Source organism: Styela clava, chromosome 14, assembly GCF_964204865.1.
Source record: "Styela clava chromosome 14, kaStyClav1.hap1.2, whole genome shotgun sequence".
Taxonomy (NCBI): domain Eukaryota; kingdom Metazoa; phylum Chordata; class Ascidiacea; order Stolidobranchia; family Styelidae; genus Styela; species Styela clava.
The window spans coordinates 4,648,794-4,675,333 of NC_135263.1; the positions used below are offsets into that span (position 1 = coordinate 4,648,794).

General features: G+C 36.2%; 1 protein-coding gene across 3 annotated transcripts; it reads right to left on the reverse strand.

Moving 5' to 3' along the window:
* Window positions 1-308: 308 nt before the first annotated feature.
* On the reverse strand, window positions 309-17,244 carry LOC120341471 (uncharacterized). 3 transcript variants are annotated; one of them, XM_039409981.2, is made up of 12 exons: window positions 16,976-17,244; window positions 15,808-15,867; window positions 14,374-14,475; window positions 12,401-12,430; window positions 10,020-10,850; window positions 9,428-9,538; window positions 8,428-8,514; window positions 8,020-8,137; window positions 7,424-7,461; window positions 5,677-5,816; window positions 4,220-4,510; window positions 309-2,219 (listed from the first exon to the last, which is right to left on the reverse strand). In XM_039409981.2, the coding sequence occupies exons 1-12, from the start codon at window positions 16,983-16,985 to the stop codon at window positions 1,992-1,994; spliced, it is 2,046 nt and encodes a 681-aa protein (XP_039265915.2). In that variant the 5' UTR covers window positions 16,986-17,244; the 3' UTR covers window positions 309-1,991. The 3 variants fall into 3 exon arrangements, with proteins under 3 accessions (XP_039265915.2, XP_039265914.2, XP_039265913.2); XM_039409980.2 differs by having other exon boundaries at window positions 310-2,219; window positions 5,677-5,819; window positions 12,401-12,427; window positions 16,976-17,239; XM_039409979.2 differs by having other exon boundaries at window positions 311-2,219; window positions 5,677-5,819; window positions 16,976-17,237.
* Window positions 17,245-26,540: the final 9,296 nt, after the last annotated feature.

Below are 26,540 nucleotides of genomic sequence, written 5' to 3' on the forward strand. Positions count from 1 at the left end.
CACAGTCGAGTGACAATCTAGAAAACGCCCCAAAAATCGAAACGCATCACTCGACCAATCCACGTTCGAGGCAACCAGGACCTAGGATCGCTATAAGACTATACTTTAGCAGAAGGTTAGACTTCCATATGGAGATTCATGCAATTGGGACACTACGATTTTGAAACACTCTCGACTAATGTACAGGGTGTAAATAAAGTCCCTTTACAATTCAAATTTTGCTATGAAGTCTGTTCTCAATATATCTTAACCAGGTTTGTTGTTTTTCATCAGTTCAAGTATTTTTACCTCATTTAATACATCTGTGAGGGCCAAATCAATATATGATATCGATGATTCCCCTTTGCAATTTTAAAAAAAATTCAAGACTTTATCGACACCCTATATTATAATACGTCAATACTCAAGATGAGAATGGGAGCTATATTGCCAACTAATTGCCGATATGATACCTGGCTTTCATTTTGCAATGTACGTGATGATTGGAGGGGGGGGGATATCAATAAAACATTTTGTGATTTCTATTTTTGTTTTATTGATTGACAAGAAAATAAAATTATAATAAAAATGTAAAATCCTCAATTCATGCAGGTGTAAAGCGAAGCTATAAGCACAGAATACAAGAGTAATGCTTTTACAATAGCAAACTGCAAAAATATCTTCAATGGGCGCCCCAGAAGTATGATTACCAATATGAAGGTAACTAATTTTGTTTGCCTACTTTACATCAAGTTGTGTAAAAGGACTGAAACCTATTGACAAGGGGTATATTCACTTGGCTACCAAAGACAGTACCCGAACTTGTAATAGAACTAAAATAAGGAAAATCGAAAGAAAATCATGTCTTAACCCTAGTACACATACTACGGGAGTACCCCACAATGAAAGATATATAAGGTTCAGAGTCACCCTAAAAAATAGAATCCATGAGTTACGAAAATAAAGAATATTTATTAAACACTTGAATTTCTGTTGCCGGATAGAACGGAATTTTGTACATTTATCTGGGCGAGAGGAAAGTTGGGGAGAAGGATTAATCACATGGCGTACCACCGTCTTTCGCCTGTTTACCAGTTTGAGTATATGATTGAACCTAATAGTTTCAGTAATCTAAGACGCTTTGTATAAAAATTATGTTCTCTGTAAAATATGTTCTGAATAACATGGACTCTGTTTTTTTAGTTATCCTTTATACGGTTTTTGCACGAAAAACTCAGATAAAAACTTATCTTTTTGAAATAAAGACAAGTAAAATATTTCCAGTCTTCGAATGTTAGTGAGCACGGAATGAAACTGTGGATGATTTCAGTAAATTGTTGCTCTTGTCGATGTCACTTGGTCAAAACTGCTTCAACTGATGAACCAATATTTTCAAATTTTCAGTAATTAAACAGGGTAGCGTTTCATAAAAAACTATCATTTTTATATATTATAATTTTAATAATAGTTTTAATATTATACAAAAGATTGAACAGAATCACTATATAACAAGGGAAATCGCCGACCAAAACGTTAGCAATAGCAATAGTTCTTTTATCTACTATTAAGCGGTATAGATAGACAATATCAAATACAATAATGAGTGCTCCCGAAGTATTCGTACCAAGATGTCGCACAAACTGAACATAGTATGTGTACCAGGTCATGGCTGTTCAGGTTGTGCGTCATCTTGGTACGAATACTTCCGGAGCGCCCAATAATGCATGAATAAAGAAAATTATTACAATAAACTCCAATAATAACTCCCTCACCGCCAAGTAATATGCGCAGGTCAACCGAAATACCGTGTTTTCAATTTTACCTTCACTAAGGTAGGGTTGCAATTTCATGGCAAAGCGACAACTTGCATGCAATTAGAACTCTCTCGCCGCTAAATTACGTGCCTAGGTAGGTCCACCAAAATCCCAACTCTTCAATTTTACCTTGCTTAGGTAGTGAGTTCATGACAAATCGACAATATGCGTGCATTATGAATGACCTCGTACTGGCGATCATAAATTGCCATACTGCGAGCAATGGTGAACAACATCGTCTCGTCTCAAAGTCTTTTTTATATATTTCAAGACTTCTTTGTTGTTTGTGAAGTCACAAAGTGATGCTGCAGTTTTGTTATCATGACAAAACGAGACTGTCCTCACATTCTCTCCTTCTCTTTCTTCTACATTCGTTTTTCCAAATTCTCTCGTTTTATCGGTGGTTAGGTAAATGTTGATTGCGATCTGTGATAATGAAAGCATGGTTATGGTTTGGCATTTGTATTTCAAACTCCCGGGAGTCGAGAATTAGAGTCTAATTTATGAATGGTCCTGAAGTCGGAGCTGGAATTGCATGCCTTCAATGAGGCGCTCCAGAAGTATGTGCACCAAGATGGCGCACAACCTGATAACTCTAACCTGGTACACATACTATGTTCAGTTGTGTGTTCTTTTACCTAAACTCAAAAATTATTAACTTTACTAAGCACTTTAAACAGTCTGTTAATGAAAACTTTCATGCGCCAAAGTTTTTGTTAACAAGAACGATTTTTTTGGAGTTTGGAGTAGAATTTTTTACAACCCCTAGTAGGTAGGCAAAACTTTTCCTAGCCCCGGGTCGGGAGTCTGAGTAGATTGTAAATTTTCCCCGTTCAACAAAACTATGATGTGAACAGTGACAAGATAGATTAAGAACAAGACATGCCAAGCTGAAGGCACAATTATATTAATTTGGGTACTCCTGTAGTGTGCGAACCAAGACGGCGGACACCGGAACGTAGTATGTGTACCAGGTAAGGGTTTGGTCAAAATTTTATTCCAATTTTTCTCATTTTAGATCTGCTACGAATTCGGGGACTAGCCAAGTGACTCCCATAGTATTTGTACTTGAAATTATGGCCTAACCCTAACCTGGAACCCATACTACGAATTTTTCAGAACGTTTCATCTTTAAAAAATAATTGGAGTGGCAGCATTGCGATTGAGCGTAGTGAGTGTTACAAGTGCATCTCAAATTTGTCGAATTTGCAAAAGAGCAAAAATACGGATCAAAACAATATATAATCGGGCAGTTTACCACACATTTTTATGTCCGCGGAATGCCGTGGTGTTTTAGAGTGGCTTTTGTTTTGTCGACGTAACTAAGTTCTAGGTTTAAATTGGAGGCAATTGATTAATAAAGCAACATATTTTAAATATGCCCGTACCGGTCATGGATTGATTACTTTGCACAGGAGTAAAAATCATTTTTCGTTGAAAAAGTCGGCTCTTTTAACAAGTGGCGTAATCGCGGCGACTGTTCGGTGTGGATTTCGAGGCGGTGAATTTGTATTTTTAATTTACTGGTATACTTTATATGTATTTTCATTGTATGAAGTAAAATTGTACTAAACGGGATTTTATATCAGATATCGAGATTTTAATACCGGCAATAACGAGTTCGCAAGATTGCAAAAATATGTATCAAAATTAAATACATCAGGCAGCTTATCTCATATTTTTATGTCCACAGATCGCCGTGGTATTTTAGTGTAGGAATGCTTTTATGTTGACGTAAGAAGTCGCAACCGCGAGTTACGTTTTACACAAATAAATTAATATATATATAACGACATTTTTAAATCCCGTAGTCATTGATTGAATTCTTTACGCGACAGAAAATTCATTAAACGCTGATAAGGCGGCTCTATTAACGAACGGGTCATCGTGGTGAGTGGTGACTGTTACAGACGGCACTGGGAATTTCTGATTTTGAAATCCCCCTCTTTTGGAAATCCTGGCTGCGCGCCTGCGGTACACATAGTAATAGTGCTCAGCGTGTCAGTGGTGTTTTATATTTACAAACTCTTGTCTGAATACCATTTTCAGTTCCATTTGAAAGTTTGAAACCTTGCTTTGAGCAAAATTGCATTGAAGTAAAAAAAACTGAAATCGAAAATTTCATTAACATTTCCCACACGATTTCATAATCATTTTTCAATCATTCAATTTTATTCCAATTTTTCTTATTTTAGTTCTATTATGATTTTGGGGACCAGTCAAGTGACTCCCGTAGTATTTGCACCTGAAACTTGTTACACATACTACGTTCCGGTGTCTGCCATCTTGGTTCAGATACTACGGGAGTACCCAATTATGTGTCGGAAGTTGTTGAAGTCTGGTTTTTGGACGAGTCAGACTCGACGAAATTTTACTCCGACCCCAAAGCTCTGATAATAAGTTTGACGGATAAGATATGAACATACCTTTGCAGCATTATCATTGATAATCTTCCTCTTAGCGCGAAACGTGAAAACCACCAAGTTATTCCGTATTTTCTTTATTTTATCTGGAATTACTTCCGCACGGTCATGACCCCGGAAAAACTTTGTTAAACTATTTTCTTGCAATGCGGAAGCTACAATATGCGATCCTCCGGTGTGAGCGAATATAACACATTTGATTCCTTCTTCGCAATATCCCATTGTAAGGAAATGTTTCTGTAATTCTTCGACGTCATTTGGTTTTGCAGTGTTAACTATAACTTTTCCTTTGCCCTGGATTTAGACAAAATATTATTTTCCTCTAATGTAGGTATGTCGAATTTGGATTGGAATGCATTTAGTAAGTAAGTGTTTATTTCGATTTTCCAATACAACAAAACAAACAAATGTACGAAAAATCAGCTAATTGGGCAAAACCTAAAAAATGATGTAACACGTGCTGATGCACGTGCCAACTTACCCCAAACAGCAACAACTCATTGAAGTAAATTTAAAAAAAAGAGACACGAAAAATAATTCGGGCGTAAATACTTGTGTGGATGTAGAGTTTTAACATGAAGTGTAATTTTTATGTCAGCGGCGTGACGCATCACGATAAGCGTTTGGAACACGCTCGCCACCACGCCTCTGATTACCCTGCGTGGGTTCGCAGGTTCGAATCCCATGTTTGGGTAGTTATGAGCGAGAGAATTGCTGAACTCCTCTCAACCGCAGGGTGGTTCACGTAACCACTGGTCGGTTACGGCATCCTCTACCACCAAGTCCATGCTTCCGGAAACAAATAACTGGCTAACTAATCCCATACCCGACCTGAACTGGTAACCAGGCGAGAGGCCGTGGTTCGCCATATGATTAGGCCATCTTATCGGCTTTCCTCTCCCCTGGTATAAATATAAACCCTATTCTATATTCTCAGAAGACGAGAGCCTACAATATAATATTTGGCGATATGTAAGGAACTACTATTTTAGAATTAAGGGAATAGTTTCGGTTCAGAATTGTCTGCTCAGTTTATCACACCCTGCAGCCCTTGATGAGGTAAGTGGTGGACATGAGATTTGAACCCAAGATTTGAAAAAAAGGGATGCCGTCGTCGACCCAATTAGACTCCAATATGGTAGGGTGTCCATAAATCCTGTCCCGCAAGCTCCTCTCTGGCATAGTGAGTGGGAGCGTGTTTCCAACTTTATCAAAAAAGCAGCTGGACCAATTTATTCATACAGTTGGATCTATATTTTCATTGGAAATACATCATTTTCCCCTTTGCCACAGTTCAGACAGCTCAAATTCAGAATACTGGAAGCTTTGGCTTTTTCGGAATAAAATCCATTCGTGCTCGTGTAATTGATTTAACATAAAACCGTCTGTTATAACTAAGATAAGCCAAAAGTGTCACAACATCACAGAAATCGTATCGGATAATTAAAAAAATACACTACCTGATATTCTTGTCGTCTACTGTCATCCACGTTGTATATTTCAGACACAAGTTTCCAACAAGGATCTTCGAGGTCTTTGTTCCCAAGATTTCCAACCAAAATGATTTTAAATCCATTGCTACAGAGAGGACGGGAGATATCTCCTAAAACAACAGGTCAAAGGTCAAATTTGAGGACACGACGATTGAATTAATGATCGCAATATTGCAGTATATTATACCAAGATTTCTCAAAACGAAGCGGTTTTCTGGGACAACGAGCAAACCTCCCAGTATGTAGTTCTGTTCAGTATGATCCTCAGCTTTTTCTTTTAAAGGGGTGTTTCCAAATTTAGGGGATGGTTTGTTATTAGTGATAAAACCATTTGTAACCTATAAAAATGTGTTATGTCTTTGACTGATAATCTTCACCGCATATGAACCGCATTCTGAGTATTGAAATACATTTATATTTACGTTCAGAATTTAAGTATTAAAGGGAAATCCCTATTGTAAAGTATCATTCCCGATTACTACGTTGATTTAAAATAGATTTATTGTGATTCGCTTAATTCTTTGACTGTTATGAGTTTAACCAAGGCCGAGATGATTTAGATTAATCATTGCCCGAGGTAATTAAATACCTAACGTGATACTTTTGTATCTGTTTCGGTATTTCTTGTATTAAACGCCTTTCGTGCTAGCCTGTTATATTAATTGTTGACATGCAAAATAAATTCCCCCTCGGTAGAAGGAAATTAATACTCGCGTGCGGGGAATAACACCGAGACGTCCATAACCACAAAACTTTGTATTTTATGCTGAATGACAGCTTAAATGCATTTAAAAATAGTTTACCATTTGTGCATTTGATATCTGTTTTATAAAGTTTTAATTTTGAAATAAATGTAAATTTTTTTTATGGTTTTAGGCCTGTATACACAGAATTACGCCAGCTCACCTCAGCCTGATTTTTTAAGATTTATTTTATTTCTTAGCGCTGGTCTGCGTTTTTGTTAGGCTGTAGTTTTCCGCGTTCGCACGATGGTTACCCGCGTTTTATGACCGAAGTTTGACATACGAAAATCCGTGTTCTGCACGTCCTGTTAGACGAAACCAGCCGAATGCAAACCTGGGAATCTCAAAACAACTTGCAGGTATGTATTAAACGAGCGGCTTGGTTTTGAACACGGAGTATACCAAAGTTTGTTCTGCTATATCAGGAGTGGGCAATTACTTTTCTGAGTAAGACACTTACAGATAATAGACTTGGTTACTGAGCCAAAAGCTCAAAACTCAATATGAAAACTACGAATAAAAAACAGTTTATTTACAAACGTTAGTCCAACAGCTGGGCTAGCGTTTATATAATAATAAGAAGCACGATGTAACTATTGGGGTCGTTATGACAGTATTTTCATCGATTTTTCAACAGAAATATCCATAAAAACTACAATCAAAATTTGAGCAGACACAAGTGGGTTGTATGAAACACTCCGGGGGACCGGATCCGGCTTGCGGGCCGTAATTTGCCCACCCCTGTGCTATATTGTTATTGTTGTTTTATTGGGTTACAAACAAACGCTTATTTCCGCAAATAATGTACTGAACCATATCAAAGTTTCAGCGATCAAAAACAAGGAATCGCCAGAATGTTACTTTTATTTTATTTTTTCCAACTTTTCATGTTCCACGAGGCTTTATATTTCATCACAAAATATGCCGTTTTATTTTTTATTTCATTTCAGATTACAAATTACTTAGCTTACCTAGACTTTCAGTTCTACTGCGACGTGATGGCTGAGTCCTGTAAAAATAACGTCTTGGAAGAATTAATCGAAATTGATTTTAGTTCTTCAAACATAATGGATGTTTCCCGACCCTTGACCACATTACGTCATCGTTTAATTGTTGCTGATTGGTCAATGTTACAAAAATAAAAGAGGAAATCGATGCCCGCGGAAGCATACTTAGTATAAGAGGACATAGATTATTCGACATCGACTTCCGACAAAAACAAAGAATTTCAAATCTACGGCTCGAATCCAGATCCAGTCTGAAATGATAACTCCGACCTCGACTCCAATATCAATAAAAATTTCGTCACTACAGCCATATTCCTCAAACTAAGACAATGTCAAAATATCATATGTCATTAATTTTGTATGTCGATTGCGTCAATAATCTCAAGCGGAATTGCCACAAATTTACGATTGTAGGCAAATGTACGGCTTCCTTCACTAAGCAATTATTTTCGTAACCAACGTGGACTGGTAACCAGACGAAAAGTCGTACTTCTCAATATAATTAAGAAATCTTATCGGCTTTTCCTAACCGAGTGATAAATATAAAAATGGTATCCGACCTGCGAGATGGTTGTCTGATCCGCGAAGTTTCTGCGGGCGAATGGTTCTTCGGCACTGTCTCCTCTTCATGAACGACTCTTTCCGACGCTGTTGTGCCGTTAAGTTCCCATGAAGCAACTATTGCAAATTACAATACAATTACAATATTTCGGTATTTATTAATGAAAATGGGGAAGTCCCTAATCGAGTTCATGGGGAAGTCCCTGATAGAGTTCCAGTTTCAGCACCAAAATTAATTTTTTTGTGACTTTTAGCATTGGGAATTAAATGATGGGATACAATATACTGAACACAACTTTTATATTTTCAAATACAAAGCTTTCAAATTTGCGTTTTTTTGTCGTAGATAACCCCTAAAAATTGGAGGCTATTGGAGGCCGCGTTCGCTATTTCATAAGCAATTATACCTGATTCACATGTAAAAACCAAGTTCTTTTCATCCATTGCACTCTGCATCGCCGAGCGAAGTTGCTGAGGTGTGAAACACAAATTGCCTAGAAGCATATTTGATGAATATAAGTCGGATCAAAGATAAATAAGTTTTAAACAATATGTTATTATAAAGTGGTGACTAATCGTATCACGGAATATTTCAATATGTCTAAACGTTTTATTTGAACTCTCCGAATGACAAAGAAGGCCCGACCATTCTGCATCAACAAAAATGCAAAGATCTACTCTGTTTTTAAGCCACCGGCCTATTTCTTTTCAGCCATGGCATGAGAAAAACTGCGATCGCGACCCCCTTTTGGGTGGTCATGTAGCGGTTCTTTGGGGTTTATGAGCAAAGGGCCTTCAATAAGTACAATTCGTGATGACTCCGTTAATTTAAAGTAAATAGGCCGCGATATCTCTTTTACATTAATGGATTTATTACTTATCGATCTTTAGATCGGTAAGCATGTTGATAAGTATTTGTCTGTCTGTCTGTCTGTCTGTCTGATTGTCTGTCTGTTAGATGCACGCGATATCTCACGAAGGCGTGTTTGAATCTGCTCCAAATTTTGCAGATTGATGAATGATATTCATCATACCTCGGACCAGAAGCCTTTTGATTTTGAATGAATTATGTCGTATAATTAGCGAGTTATTAATTAATTAGTGATGGGACACAAGGTGTCACTATGGAGTGAGAGCGCTGTTTTGGGGATCCCCTAACTGTCGATCGATAAGTCTTCGGTCTCTGGCCGATATTCTCGTTTTTTCGCTTTGATTTGTTTATGTGGCGCGTAAAGTAACTGATGGAAACGAATAAAAGTAAAATGTAGGGGGAAGGCGTAGGTGTTGTTAGTCTTTAGAAGTCATTATCATTGAAGTTTAAATGACACTGCGCTGAACCAGGGCGGTCATATAATACTGCCAAATGTTTCCAGTAATATGACGATATGTACAGTTCACGGAATATACCTTGATATGACGTCATATTCGATTCAATTTCACACTGTTGAACCTGTGTGATGACTTCACTGATGACGTTTTGCAAGTCTGAATCAGACACAAGGGGTTGAGACAAGATTTCTGAAACAATGAATCGGAATTCATGAGGGGGAATAGTGATTTACGTTACTGAGCTTCGCGTAAGTGGTTCCAACCTTTTATATTCTGTGGCCTCCTTCCGAATGCTTTTAGCACTCATGGCCCCCCTGTTTATCATTTATAGTGCTACTTTGATTAGTAGATTCCAAATTTCATTATGTTAAAATAATTCATGCTCAAGCAATGAAACTAGGATGAACGAGGAGTTTTTTAGTAAAAATAAAATCAGTTTTGCGTCTGGCATGAAGAAAGTGGCTCATATTCCGGTGAATATCAGTCGAACACGTAACACATTTTTATAAGTTAAAAATAGTTTTATTACTAATAAGAAAATATTTAACCAAGCATAAATTTGGAAACACCTCCACTAAAATGAAAAGCTGGGGCAATGTATCAAAAAAGCTTGGGGACCATCGATTTAGATAATCATTGCTTGTTATAAAAATTTATAGGGGTCTCCTACCTTGCCTCGGGCTAAACACCTGAGACTGCAACACTTCTGAAGCGGTGGGTCGTCTTGTTGGATCCACTTGCAGCATTGATTCCAAGAGTTGTTTAGCGGAATCCGCATTCTGGATTTTTAGTCGAGTCAAATCGCGATTTTTGTCTCGTGAGATGTAATGATTCCAAGAAATGGACTTGTCACCATAAGGATGTTTGCCATGTGACCAGAAAAAGTATAAAATCAGGGCGAGAGAGAAAACGTCAGAGGCCTTTGACGGTGGGGATTCCCCCAACAGGTCCTCTGGCGCTCTCCAACCATCTGCACTAACGTGAGAAGGCGGGACATTGGCAAGGTCATGTGCAGGTCGGATAGATTTACTTAATCCAAAATCAGTTATTTTAATAGCAGTGAATCTTTCAGTCAGGAGAAGGTTCGAAGGTTTAAGATCGCGGACAATGATATTGTGTGAATGCAAAAACTCAAGTCCCATGGCGACTTGCTGCCCGTATGAAATGTACTTGTCAGATTCAAACGGTACATTATTTCTCACTTGTGACTTAATAAAATCTTGCATGTTGATGTCACAAAGCTCCATTGCTATAAAAATTTTCTCGAATCCATTATGATTGAAGGTATCGGTTGAATACCTCCGAATGATATTTTGGTGGTGAGGTACTGAGAAGTACTTTCGGGCTTCTCGCTTGTATTTTTCCTCGCTTGGTAAGATCTTACATGCAATCTTGATGTCACCAGTAACGTTGCTATGAATCACCCCGGGATATATTGATGAAGCAACACTGATTGGATTGTTTTCATCGAATGTGATGTCCGAACGAATTCCAAAGGTTCCTTATATAAAAAAAATATTGGTTAGAATAGAATTTTCTTGTTTATCACGGTGGAAAGGAGAGCCGATCGTCTTAAATTGAGACTCTTAATGATATGATATAATACAGCATAAGTTCTCAAAAGTGCTTCGTACGGAGCCCCAGGTATCCGTGATAGAAAACTAGTGGCTTCACGAGCTATTCGTTTACTTATTAAAATACTGACTTGGCTAGTTTGTGAATGTCCACAGAATCAATAACAGAAATAATAAATTTTGGCAACAATATCTTCAAAATATGGAAACGAAGTGGTAATTTAAATATGAAATTATTTATAAGCAGGAGCGCATACAAGATTTTCAAAAAGAGGCGATTTAAAATTGGAATAGGAAATTCCATCGCAACATTCTTCACTTGTTAAAAAGAGACTTTCTCAGCGGACAACGAGATTTCTGCTGCCTAAAATATTTAATTCATGACCGATGCGAGCATTTAAAATGCCTTGTCATAGTGCCTTTGAGTCAAGATTATTAAAATGAAAGACAAAATGACATAAATACGTGCTAAACTGCCAACTATAAATAGACTGGAATCGTATTTTTGCGGTCTTGGGATTAGTCGAATTTAATTTTTCATACAGCACTCGAGATTATTTTTAATCAAGATAACGACATTACGAAAATCCCAAGGTCGGCGTTAAAATCTCAATGATTACAATTCACAATGACTTGTGCGCTGGCATATTTAAATAACGGCTTGATTGTGTTGAATGAAACCTACGGTCGCGTCGACTTACGACAATATAAAACTATTACGATTCAAAATCACCACGGCAATTCGCGGACATGAGCGACAATGAAACACATTCAAGTAAACACAGCTCTTGTGGACTACCGTATATCCCGAACAACGCGGTTGTCATAATACATAACGAGCAATGTCGTCGTAATCAAGATAAGAGGTATATGGTGCAGGAAAGGCTTAGTTGCCGTTTCAGAAGTTAAATGTTCCCACATAGTAAAAGAGGAACTACTCTACACCGTTTTAAAATTACTTCTTTATCCTAGCAAACAAGCGCTAAGAATCACTTGTACGCAGTTTTTTGAAAGAGTGCTCAATTCGGTGTCATGCATTCCCACTCAATAGTAGAGGAGACTCATGTATGAAAGAAGCAACTACTGAATACAAAAAGCCCTTAAAATGATATAATCTTATGGTCAGTGCTGGATTATTCATGTCAAAATAGGCATGTGCTTAGGCGCAAAGGGAAAGGGGCACCACACAAAATTCCCATCGACGATTTTCAATGGTGCCTTAGTGTTTAATGAAACAATTAGAGTTGGTCGGATGACATGGACCTCAATATCGGCCCATTCTATCGATGTTTGTAAGTAGTTTCCAAAAATATCATGTTATTAATCGTAACTTGGCCCTCAATTAGTAATGATTACTGAAACATACTCACATAACATAGAACACTGCTTATTGTGATGCATCTCGCCAGTAAAATACTAATTTATCGAACTTTCTACAATCGCTATTTAATCGCGTGATTATAAATTTAATACTGACCTTTCGGTAGAGCAGAATTATCCGGAGCTGCTGTTCCACGCATCATGGTACATGCAAAAGAAAATAAAACCAATTAGAAAAAAGATCCAGCCTAGCTGTACGCAAAATATTGCAAACGTTTCGGACAATTACACAGGCACTTAATTAGGTACTCCCGTAGTGTGTATATCAGGTTAGGCTTAGGCCATAATTTTATTCCAATTTTCACTTATTTTAGTTCTATTACGAATTCGGGAACTGTCTGTGTAAGCCAAGTGAATATACCCACTGTCCATAGGTTTCAGTCCCGTTACACAACTTGATGTAAAATAGGCGAACAAAATTATATTGGTACATTGGTACTCCATATTGGTACACACACTTTTGGAGCGCCCTAAATTGTACCAATAGGCAAATAAGATAGATAGGACTCTGAAGTCGGAGTCTCGGATGAAGTTTGAAATGTTTCAATTTATATAGGAATTAAAGCTATATATATATATATATATATATATATATATATATATATACATATTTTGCAATTTCAACGAGTCGGAGTCGCATTTTCAAATCGAAGTCCAAATTTTGTTGGAAACTAATAAAAGAGCATTTTTAATAATCAATAAAGAAGGATTGTATACGCAAAAAAAATATGTTAGAAATTTTCGTAGTTGAGACCTGGCTTCGGAATCGAAAATTTTGTCGACTACCAGATAGTGCATTTTCCCATAAACAGTCCCTGATAGAAAGCTCGAGAAAAAAAGCATTTGGACAACAAAAACAAGTTGTTTTTCATTGTAGAGATAAGGCTGAACAAGAACCTCGCATTGAATGTGTTTTCCCCAATCGAAGTATAAGTAGTTAGTATAATAAAAAAAAACTCTTTTAAAAATTACACACAAGTAGTCATATAGAAGTCTTATTGTAAATTTTCATATTGTGCAGTTTAGCTATAGAAGCATAATTATATGTATAACTTAATGTACTGTTACTTTACGGAAGTCAAGCCCTTGGCGCTTTTATCATTTTTAAAATAAAATAATAGGGGAACACTTTTATGCGGCAGACTGATCAATGTTAGATCACGACTTTTAATTCACTTTGCGTAAATACCGACAATATAGTGTCAGAACAAATATTTATTTTTTTTGTATTACCGAGCTTATACTGTGACTATCGTATGTTTAATGCTTACAGATCATACACGAAACGCCGAAATGCTAAATAGATGATTATCGACGATTTAAAGCCAGACAATATCGCCGCAGGCTAATTAGTGAATAGCTGAATCTAAGAAGAGCCCGGTATTGTGATTTTTACAAAATATTAAAACGATTAATGGGCACAATTTTATTTCGACTCTAGACGGGACATTTCCATTTAAATAAGCACCTCCATAAAATAAGATATCATAGTACTGGCCTTTGCAAATTTTGTGATGTTTTCAGAGACTGTGGAACATTTTCTAATGAACTACCGTGCGCACAGCCATGAAAGACAAATACTTAGGCTGAAATGTTGATAATAAATGAAGCACAACCGGTGTTAGCAAAACGATGTAATTTGCCGACGTTTCGAATTTCTATACAGAAAAACTTCATCAGGGCATGATATGGAAAGGACACAAGTGGATATATATATGCCCTTCATCATGCCCTGATGAAGTTTTTCTGTATAGAAATTCGAAACGTCGGCAAATTACATCGTTTTGCTAACACCGGTTGTGCTTCATTTATCATCATATTCAATATAATGTTTGATTGTCTCCAATGGTGATTTGTCGTGTACAAATTTGCACGCCTGTTAAAGATTGGATCATTTGTTGGAAATGGTTTCGTACAAATAGTAAATTTTACTTGAGTTTCAAGACCACTGTTTTTATCAAATTTAAAGGAGAGCAGTGCTCAAATATATGGAGATGAATGGCAAATCAAAGTCGTATTTAAATTGAAATTTTAATAAATTAATTTGAAACATAATAAAAAAGCACTAACCTTGTTGAACTATCGTCGTCTTGTTCACAACTTTAGGAATATTCATATCTCCAATGATAGTTGTGCCATCGAAGGTTCCGCCTGATACAAGTGTAACTTTCTCTGAAAGTCAATATACGAGAATTTGTGAATTAAAATAATGTTCGAATACGCTAAAATAAGAGGGTCTTATGATGTCATACAGCATGGGTGTGTAACCTTTATTACAGGAGGGGCAGATAAAAAAAATGAATGAATCCGCAGGACGCATCTTTATTTATCATAGGTTGCACGTACAAAAATTTTGGTTATTGGTCTGATGACATGCATTTTTCACCTCGCACAAGCTAGCTGTTAGGTTAGGCCGCAGGGGTTCTCATCCTTTTTTCTGTTAAGTACCCCCCGAGTCACGAAACAATCAACGCAAACCCCCAGTAATCAGACACCAAACAAAGTTGTGATATATTGACTGACAATTTGCTGCAACGGCAATTTATCGACCAACTGCTGTCACTAAATTGAATCTTCGTGTTAATGATTTTGCCCTTCTCCTCCACCTAACTAATGAATAGTTGAAATCTCTCTTAAGTTTCAATTAGCATATCAATTTCTGCAATGCTCGCAGCACATTGTCTTTTGAGATTTCACAGTTTGGCTGGAAAGTCGTGCATTTCACATTGTTGCGTCACAATCACAACAACGCTAGATCAGGGAAAACCTACGCTGGGTTTCAATTGGCACGCATTTTTATTTGGTGTTTACTTAGTTTAAAACTAAACTAAAAAACTCGACTGTCATCCAAGTACCCCTGGAAATCATTTCGTGAACCCCTGGGTGTTCGCGAACCCCAGGTTGAGAACCCCTTGGCTAGGGTATTGTAACGTCATTAGAATAGATGTTAAATTGGACTCAGGTCTAGGCTTAGCAACGCAAAGGGATTCGAATTACTCGCATTTACCAGGTTAAACTATTTACACGATTTAAAATTGGCACATCTCCGCGGGCCGCACATTGTTCTGAACTCTCCTGTCATACAGCCATACATACAAAAATCGTTTTTGGTTCTAACATTCAAAAAAATCAATTTAGAATTCAGAAAACGATTATGTATATTTTCTGAAAATACTCTCAAGGCGAGCTACTGAAGATTACAAAGAATCATATAAAGTAAAATTTCGTGTCAGAATCCAGACTTGAAAATGTTTCTTCAATAATTTATTTCCTTTTTCCTATAACGGGGTTTTCAGAATCCTTTCACTTCGAGCAAGGTTGTATTACTGACACGTGTTAAGTGAAGGGTTAATATTTAGGATAACAGGAACCAATGTTTATTTCCTTCTCATCGAAATGGTGGGCGTGGGATTTGAAGCTTAGATCTTCAACCTGTGATCCCAACATAGTTAAATCCAACTCTTAAACTATTGAGCCATCGTGGCCACTTAACAAGCTTCCTACCTGGAGAGCCGACGTGAGGTGGTTCTTCTTGGACTTCTCCGCCCGCGACAGGCTCTTCATCTATAAGACAAAGCATCACAATATTATTCACTTAGTTTATTTTAGATATTTCGAAGGGGATGTGATACCTTGGGCTGCGCATTTCTGAATCCAAACGGTTCAAAGTATACTCCGTACGTATCTATGTTTGTGCCAATGTCTGTGCACTACACTCCTTTACAATCTATAGCAGTGGTTCCCAAACTTTTTCCTACCCGTCTTCAAAAAATCTAGCTAACAATAAGTCACAAATAAGAGATAGTAAGTCGAAAGTATGTTTTATTCTATAAACACGTTGAAAATACGTTGAAGGAACGTAAATATTCAACCTAAAGAGGGCAAGATCAAATCTAACAAATATTTTTATTTTTAACTTCACGCCCCGTCAAAAAATTGTCTACGCCCTTCTCGTGGGGCGCCCGAATGGTTTGGGAACCCCAGATCTACAGGGACTTGAATCTAGGCTAGCTTATGACCCGCAATTAAAGTTTTATTATAAATGTACTATTATGATGAATTAGTAAGTGTATGAGTTAAACATTTCATGGGAAAAGAGAAACAATTTTTCACTGAGTTTTGTTCAAAATTAAACACGTGAATAACTAAATGTATACTCCGAATCGGGGATTCTGAATCCACTTCCTAACTCCGAAAAAAAAATTGGAAAACAAAACAACTGTTAGGAACGCTTAGTAAAATCAATACTTTTTTGGTTTTACTAGGAAGTTTTGACTTGTTTTATCACCATTGAAAATCTACGATACCGACTTCGACGAATTCAGAATTTCGACTTTTAACGATTTTTAAAATGCCATTCCTACTCGACTCCAGTGAAAACATGTTAAACTCCAAATCCACAGCCATATACACCGCCACATATATGGGTACTCCCGTAGTATATGTATCAGGTTAGGGTTACGATTTTTATTCCGAATTTATTTCTTATCTAAGATTTATTACGAGTTCGGGAACTGTAATACTGTTATAGCCAAGTGAATATACACTCATTTTACACAACTTGATGTAAAGTAGGCAAACAAATTAGTTACCGCCATATTGATACACATACTTCTGGAGCGCCCCAATATGTATACTTGTCTAGTTAGTATTGAAAAAAGCAACTCAGTACCTGAATCCATTGTTTCACTATGTAATAGTCTCTACTCTCTGCTTAAAACTTCCACCCACGGGAAACAGAAAACTTATTAAGTGACTTGCATATCCGAACCATTAAAATAAAAAACAAAATTATCAACTGCCTTTATCTGAAATAATGAATAAAATTTAAGCTAATATTGAAACCGAAAATTTGACAAACAGCTATTTTTTATCACAAAAAATAACCTCTACAAAGTAGACATATACGTTATATTATACTACACTCATAGATGCTTAAAATGTAGTCCATGTACTTCAGAGCAGTGGCTTATTAACCTAGAATTCCAAGCCCGCGTATCGTTTTGAAAGTTAATTTGTGAAATATGAATATCTTTCCAATAAAATTTAAACTAATATTTGAATACATGGCGGTCGTTAGAGAAACAGAAAATTTGACAAATAGCTTTTTATTTTTACAAAGAATAATTTTTACAAAGTGTTAAAAGCATAATATGTTTTATCAAAATGTCGTCCGTTCACTTCAGAGCAGTATCTTAACCTAGAAGTCGAAGCTCGCGTAGCGGTTTAGGTTAATTTGTGGAATATCGTTCCAATTCAACCTATATATCTATACGCATGTTATTCATGATCTCATCCAACCTTAAAATTTTCTGCTTTCCTAGCGACCACCCCTCTGTATAATACTTTAATGTTGCAGTAAAAACTTTCAACCTGTGGTATATTCTCAACATTTTTGTTATCGACACAAATTTTTCAAAAAATAAATTTTGTAAAATTTAGCGACCTAGTTATATGCTCAAATTATAGGCGGTATGTATTACGTATGCCCAATGTGGTCACAAATTTACCTGACTAATGTGAAACGACCATTTTTACATGAAATTTATTTGCTCAAAAATTAACTCAGAGTGAGAAAGCTGCGTTCATTTGCCATAAGCAAGTTTTTGAAATTGTGCAGGGCTTTAATTAAGCAGAACAACCGCTGCCAAGTTTTTACGGTGTGATACTTCTCACACCTTCAATTGCTATTGCGCCACACTTCGAAACAAATATCGAATAGACTAAGAAATAGAAGCAGTAACTTTTAGTTTTTTGTTGATGAAACAAGCTACCCATAATTTTTGGTACTCCCGTATTATGTGTACCAGGTTAGGGTTAGGCCATAATTTGATTCTGATTTTCCTCATTTTAGTTCTATTATGAGTTCGGAGAGTGTCTGTGTTAGCCAGGTGAATACAACTTGATGTAAAATAGGAGAACAAAATTAGTTACCTCCATATTGGTACACATACTTCCGGAGTGCCAAATTTTGGCGACCACATTTTGCGTCGCGACCCATGGGCTGGGAAACGCTGTTCTAACGTGCCCTAAGCAATATAAGATAAACATATTACGAGAAAACAAATCAACGGGTTGCAGAATGATAGCCGCATCTGTCTTTATTTGATATTCTGTTAACAATAAACACATGGCAGCTGGCAATATTCGTTTTCAAGAAACCTCAAGTACATTCAGATTATTTCCTTCTCAAATTACTTTCAATTTCGAGTTCTGCTTTTGGAATGAATAACCTAATCATTTACAATTTGATTCAATAATCTTGCCGCAGTTGCGGTAATTGGAACAAAATAGCTGTTTCGAGATCAAAAATACTGGAAAACCGAAATTACTTATTCCAATAACAAATTTGGAATGAATTTACGAGACTGATGAAACTACTGATTTAAACCCAACTGATAGTTATCTAATCATTTACAGTATATAGCATTAATAGCAACTGGATATCTGTCTGTTCTGCAAATGAAGATAACCTAATTGTAAGAAGGAAAATTTTACTAGCGCTCGACCTGTGTTTGCAAGTACGATAAAATAAAGGGAACTTTTGTACAAAGCCCCGGCCAACGCTAAAGATTAGAAAATTAGTAAATATTCAGTTCGGGTTATGAATTTCACATTTTTGCATTAGTGGTGGTTTTGTACAAAAGATTCAAATATAGTTTTTTCGCTGACACTTTCATTAAAAAAATATACATGACATTACTTGATTCTAAATCACTAACGACTATTATTCATTGCTTTGTTGCATGAATGCTCGATTTCCAAATTCAAACGCAACAGCGAACTTTAATTCTAAGATCTGATAAAGCATAACTAGAAATATATATAAGGTGTCCAAAAAGTCTTAAAAAATTGTAAAATTGCAACTGGCCATCACATATGTATTAAATGAAGTAAAAATACTCAAACAATTACTGATTAAAAAACAAAAACACCTGATTAAGATACATTGATAACTAACTTCATAACAAAGTTAAAATTGTAAAGAGATTTTATGGACACCCTGTGGCCTGTACAGTTGATTGCAAAGCACAAATACGAATCTATTTTCCCAGTCTAACCAGCTTAGAGCTGTTAATTCAGTTAATTACAGAACATAAATGCGTTTAAAAGCTAAACAATAACAGCTTCAGAGAATGGGCGTCGCAATGGCAGGCTAATCCTACCTCTTATCTCTCTCGAATCACTTTTATGACGTCAATTGCCAAGTACACGGGAATTACCCAAAAACTAGTTTGGTGTTGGCGGAGATGTTTTGTAAGATTCAACAACAATGATACAGAAACCAACCAGTAACATTGGTAGATACATGAAATTTGTTTACTTGCAAACGACAATTTAAGACGATATATATATCGGAGACTTGATGGCGCTCCAGAAGTGTGTGTGTACCAATATGGAGGGAACTAATTCTGTGTGCCTACTTTACATCAAGTTGTTTAAAGCGAAGGAAACCTATAAGCAGGGGGTATATTCAATTGGCTAACACAGGTAGTCCCCGAACTCGTAATAGAACTAAAATAGGGAAAATCGGAATAAAATTATGACTCTAACCTGGTGAACACATTATGAGAGTACCGACTTGATTACATATCAATATTTTCGAGTTGAACATTGTACAAGCAAACAGAAGAAATTGGTAAGCATACATCTAATATTTCGACCACAATTAACAATGGGCCGAATGTTATCAAATCATCGTAATAGCGAGACCATTATTGCTAAGTTCAGCCGCAGATGACGTCAAACAAACGTCAGATAATATAAACACGTTCTTCAACTTATTTTGTGAATGGTACACAATTCGGAAAATATAACTTATAAAATACAACATCCTATAAATTCCATTCTAAAAAAATGTTTGAGTGGTGAGGAGGTATACCTCAAGTACTCTATAGACCTAATGGGCAAACTACGGCCCGCGGGCCAAATCCGGCCCGTTCGTTAATTCAAGCCGACCCGCCTGATGCTGCCACAACCAAACTAAAATCAAATTTTGATGTTTTAGCTCAAAATTAGCTCAAGAAATTTGTTGAAATTGCAAATAAATTTTGTTTTAGCACGAGGCTTATCGTTTCCCAATTTTGCTTTTGTAACACTGTTAATATTGTTCATAAAATGTAAATTTTCACGCCACGCTTACATGACCGTCAGTCAGTCTGGGTGGACAAAATTTGTGACCCCTGGTCCAAAAAGCTTGCCTACCCCTGCTGTAGGCCTATACTAGTACATAATGTTTTTTTCTCATCGTAGACAAGCTTGAGAGATACTTAATGCTTGAACTATAGCCAGGGCTCGATGTGAACCCAAAAATAAGGACATCAGGGAAACATAATAAATAATACGATAACAAAGAATGAAATGTAATAAACAAAATGTATTCTTGCCAGTGCGACCCGTGTCCAATCAAACTTTGCACAAGAAAGGATTTACTATAAACTATCTGTTTCATCTCACTCCTAAGTTGAATTTTGATTCAACCTACACAAACTGATATTTGCTGGTGAACTATTGTTTTGTCATTGTGGTAATTTGCTGCTATGACGTCATGAATGCGCGCGGCAATCAATTTGATTCTAATATCATTTCTAGTAAAAATTCCCGACCGGTCTAAGCACCTCTACTTTTAAAATAAAACAAAATAAGGACACATGTATAAATACTTTCTTAGAAATAAGGACAAGAATAATTATGAAGACAAATGCCCTCAAAAAAGGGACAAATCTTGGAAATGAAGACGTTATGGTATCCCCGACTATAGCGTGAAATCTACCTGAAGCTGGTACTATAGCGTGAGGTCTACCTTGTCATTTTCAATCCTCAAGGGATATCGCTTATTTCTATATTCGTAATTTAGCGATTATGTTAACGGTAGTGCCTTATAGCACACTAACACATACGCCAAAGTAGCATAATATTGTTTCATATTCAGTGATTTTGTCTCTCTGAGTAATGCCAACCTCATGGGTGAGTTATCACAATATAAACGTGTGATACATCACTTCCTAAAGGCATTTAAAAATAATGTAAAATGGTTGAACGAATACCTTGTTGCGGGTGAATGCTACTACGATCCATAAATACTCAAAATGCAAGGTATTTTCCCCTAATTCGTCACCAATGTGTGACGAATGTGCCATGTGTGGTTTCTAAATAGATAAATCCCATGACTTCCTTATATGACACTATATATGTGGCTACATATATACTATAGTATTGTGTATACACAGTCATGTGAAAACGTTCAGTAAATTATATCGAGCCTTACATGGCTCGAGAATAAATCCATTGCTGAGGTACGAATTATCGTAGCCCTGCATGGACTTGGACGAACCAAATGGCTGAAGCTCAACATACGCGATCGAGGACTTTTATTGTTTCGCGCACTTTAATTAATCTTCATCCCAATTAAAATGCCAACAACACTATTCCAATAGATTGGTGTCTCAAAAATGTTGTGTCCCATTTGTCGAACATCCAAGTCGGCCTTAGCTAGCGCGGGGTCCTATATGAAATAAGAATGAGATTACACACGTTCTACGTTACGAGACGTTCGACTAGACTTGTGTAACACTTGTATCCTTCTTTATATAATGCACTGATCAAATTTTTCTCAATAGAAATTTGAAACGTCGTCAAACTACATCGTTTTTCTGACACCAGTTATCCTTTTGTTTGTCCTGGAAGTTATTCAAGTCTATACGTTCAGGAAAACAGCTTTGAAGTAGCGGTGACAGACGCATTCTTACCTGAAGACGCATTTGGTTTCAATAATAATCACTCAAATGGCTGCAATTCATCTTGATACTAAAGCCTATTTTGGCGATTAAAGAAGTATTTGTGGTCTTACTTTGAGCTAACAACGGCCACTAATGCTATCCATAGCTGAAAGCTGAATGCAGATTGTCTAAAACAGTGGTTCTCAAACTTTTTATGCCACGCCCCATTTCTAGCAGTCTTGCGCCCCACCTCAAAAATAACTAGCTAACAATAAACTACAAATAACAGAGAATGAGGCGGAAGTATGTTTTATTCGAAAAACACGCTGAAAATTCGCGGATGGTACGTAAATAATGAAATAAATGTTAAATGTTTAAATACAGTTTTGAAATGTAAATATCCAAAATAAGGCGAGAAAGATCGAATCTAACAAATCTTTTTATTTTTAAATTGCTCCGCGCCTCCTCAAAAATTGTCTACGCCCCCGTTGTGGGGCGCAACCCATCGTTTGAGAAACACTGGTCTAAACAAATTCCAACACGTTACACTGATAATATTTAGACACGTAAACCATGTGTGTCGATGCTAAGTTCCCGGCTTTAGATTTCGGCAGCTACACTTTCACTACACTTGTGTTCCTATTCAAAAATTTTCCTCGACAATTGTTTTAATAGTCGAAATTGGGTGATATTATTGTATGAGATCAACTTCAATCTAATACTAAGCGTGCGGTGTCTGTTATGTTAGGGATAGACTCCTCCTGCTACATTTTGATTTTATTCTAATCTATAATCGCTATAATAGCAACCCGAAAATTTGATTAGAATCTTATGAAGCACTTGATCTAACCGAATTCGAATAATAATAAACCTTGCATCGTTTTGACATTCATTTATAAAGTATACGCTGGGAGCCAAATGACCTGCCCCGCCTTCTGATTCAACCAATAGCGTTCTATGTTTGGATGGATAGCCTCGGTTAGGAGAGAATTTTCATTTTTTCATTATGCATGGAGAATTTTACGTTATTGCCGAGTCAATTTTCACTCTATACAGACTAGTTTATGTTGAAATCCACATCCTAATTTGGTTAATAATAGATGATAAACTATACTAAGAATGCACCCAATTTATTGGCTAAAGATGTTTTTCAAGTGTTTAATATTTTACCATTCATTTCATAAGTCCTGGTTGCATACTAACACAAATGCATTTCTGTAACGTATCGTCTGGCCAAAATCAGACTTCCTCAGACAAGCGGTTTACAAAAACTACAAGATAAGAGCAATCATGCGGTTTAAATACGACGATAAATAAATTTGTTAGAAAATAATTGTAACCAAACAATGCATAAACGATTATTTATATTTAGAAACATAATAATAATGACGTAAAAATATTATCGGTTCTCGGCATGAAAGGATTTGTTAATATTTCAACAACAACAACAAAATCTCTTTCGACATAATGCTTTATTGTTCTATCCAAAATCCTATGGTTTCGTTGCTATGAACTCGCATATGTATAAAACGGCCTATAAACTTTATTATAACTGCATTATGCGTCATTTTCAGCATGCACTTCAGGTCAATTTTAATTAATTGGGAAAAAGTAGCTTAGAAATATCCTGTACTGAAAACAAAATTCGCGTTAATTTCAGACGGTTTTTGAATCGAATACACGCCAATGCAAAAGTCAATTCCTAGTAATGCATGAATTGCTTAGAAATCTAGCTGATCTACTCGACTTTTCTCTCGACCACACCGAACAGCAAATCAATTCTAATTGATTGAGGAAGGGTAGTTTAAAAATGGTTGCACGTATGTGTCATTCATGTGTAATTATTAATGCGCAGTTCGTAAATACATTGCATAAATGTATTTGCTCATTTAAGCTCTGACTTTGGGAACATGTCGGGATCTCCAGATATAGCATTTGCGTTTTTTCATATTTACACGTCATGTCTACATTCGTAACAATTATAATTCATTTCATAAAGTGAAGTTAGCGACCGATGGACTAAATGACGAATCAATCGACGCTGTTTTACTTTCGTCCTGTTTCTTGTATAATAATACCACAGAAATTTGTACTCTAGTTATTATGTCCATGAATTAAAATATTTTGCTGTAAGAATAACCAATGCAACAACACTAATTTAATTCTATGAAAAAGTTCAAATGCAAAAAAAGTCAGAAACACAAATATTAATTTGGCCAATTCAAAAATTTTCTAAATTATTTTTACCAAATTGTTATTTCAAAAGAATGGCCTCTTTTGACACAAATATCTTTACAGAACACTTTTTTGAACATTTTATTCTTCAAAAGAAAGACTTCAATTCAGACTATGTACAGTTTCATTTTGAGAATACGCAAGATGTGAAACTTTTTCCAGAAGTGTGTGTACCAATATGGAGGTAACAAATTTTGTTCGCCTACTTTACATCAAGTCGTGTAAAGGGACTGAAACCTATGGACAGGGGGTATATTCACTTGGCTAACACAGACAGTTCCTGAACTCGTAATAGAACTAAAATAAGAAAAATCGGAATAAAATTATGGCCTAACCCTAACCGGGTACACACACTACGAGATAGCGCCTCATTCCAATTATACCGCGTTGGTACCATTTTAACGAGTGGCGAAATCGCGGCGCCTGTTTTAGGAGCTCCCCCCCTTAAAATATTGGCTACGCCCCTAGCCAACGCAACACAATTTGCGTAAACAGAAATAAATTGATCAGGCTGCAAGCTAAACAGTAAAAACATCGAATTGCCCTAAACTACATAACTGCCTCCTAAGACTAAGTGGGGTGGTTGTCCGAATTGGAAGTTTAAACCACATTGCAAATTTCATCTCATAAATTTAATTTTTTTAATTTTAATTTTTTCCCACTTCCCTAAGTATAGAAGTTTTAAAAAATATAAATGGCACTATGTTATTATGAACTGTTAATAAAAATAGAAACACAAAACTATACTATTAGCACAATGTGGAGTCGTATTGCCGCAAAAAACATTGGCAATACTGAACAATAAATAGTACGTGTTAAATTAAATTGATTCCATAAAAATACTGTCCAGAATAATTTCACGACGTTCGCAAATGAAACTACTGGTCTTGGTAGACAAGTTTGAAAATTTTCGGGATTACTTATTTGCGTAAAAAGACTTATTAAAAGCAACTACTTCGTCATTTTTGTCGTATTTTCTCCGAAAGGCTGGTAAAGACTGGACTGAAAAAAATCGGATGAGATATGGTCTTTTGTCAGTTGTTAAAAAGTTGATATAAACGTTTAAAGGTGCTACTATAGCAACTGTGGTAGATTGTGTGGTTTTTGTTTGCCTTGGAACTTTCAAGTTCAGCTCGAGTTTCATTAATTAAAAATACATTAAGCGCTACTATAACATAACGTATGGTGGTTCAAGATATAAGCCCCGCAACAATTGTGAAATGGCCTTGCGGGCCGCAGTCGGGAAAACCTAAAAGTGATCTAAATACAGCAAGCTCAGTTACTTTAAATATAATAATTAACGAGAGTTTACCGTTCTATTCAGCCTATTGTTATGTTCTGTTTTTTATTATTTGTGTTGAAGAAGATATATAGGGCCCAAACAAAACAACGTTTTGTTTCTTCTATTTGGTTACTGCTTCAGAATAAAATAATAGTATACTTATCACAATCAAGTATTCAATCAAGGCGATAAATCCTCGCACATCGTTGATAAACGTGTATCTCTGACCTTGCGTTGGTCTGAACGTTTGTATATCTACTGTTGCGTGGGGTCTGTCGCCATATGTCGGCAATCAGGTGCGGTCTGAGATCTGCCGCATTCCATATAATTATCATGTTCAAATATGTATTTAAAAATTCATTCCTAGTATATGTACAAATTGAGTAAATAACACTTAAAAATGCAGCTGTATACGTCACGTACAAAATAAAACTGTTCCCCAAATATATTTCTGTATTATTTCCAAAACATAAATCCAATCCACAACCCTGGCACATGATACTTACAGCGCAACCTATTTGTTCCAAAATCAGATTCTACGATTTTATAAATATCTATCCGGATATTTGGATTGAAAATTAGTCAAGAAATAAAAGACTGGCAGTGATGCATGCTTATCCCGAGGGCTTTTTAAAAAATATTTCGATAGCTGCAAGTGACACAGACTTGCACAATAAGTCGCTGTTGGCAGGTAGCAAGAAACTACTGTTATCCATTAAGCATTGTATTCTCTATTTTTCCTTCTGTTTTAATTTGTTGTTTGGTTTAATGTGGTTATTTCCTTGATTAAATGTTGATTTTTGTATTTTTTTAAAAGGCCAATGACCTAACGGTCGTTTCCTTACAATCTCGTCACAATTCTTTAATATTGATTTTAAAATGTTGTATACACTATTTTACATTGCTGGCGGATTAAAGTACTACTACCACCTTTAAAGTAGATCTCACGATATGGTACTAGCAGAGGTGGGCAAGGTTTTTGGACCATGGGCAAAAAAATT

Excerpts from the sequence above, each read along its gene's own strand:
- LOC120341471 (XM_039409979.2), bottom strand. Across the intron at positions 10,851-12,400 it reads TAATTCTGCTCTACCGAAAG|GAACCTTTGGAATTCGTTCG; the intron begins GTCAGTATTAAA and ends TTTTTATATAAG. Across the intron at positions 4,511-5,676 it reads GTAGACGACAAGAATATCAG|GGCAAAGGAAAAGTTATAGT; the intron begins GTAGTGTATTTT and ends GTCTAAATCCAG.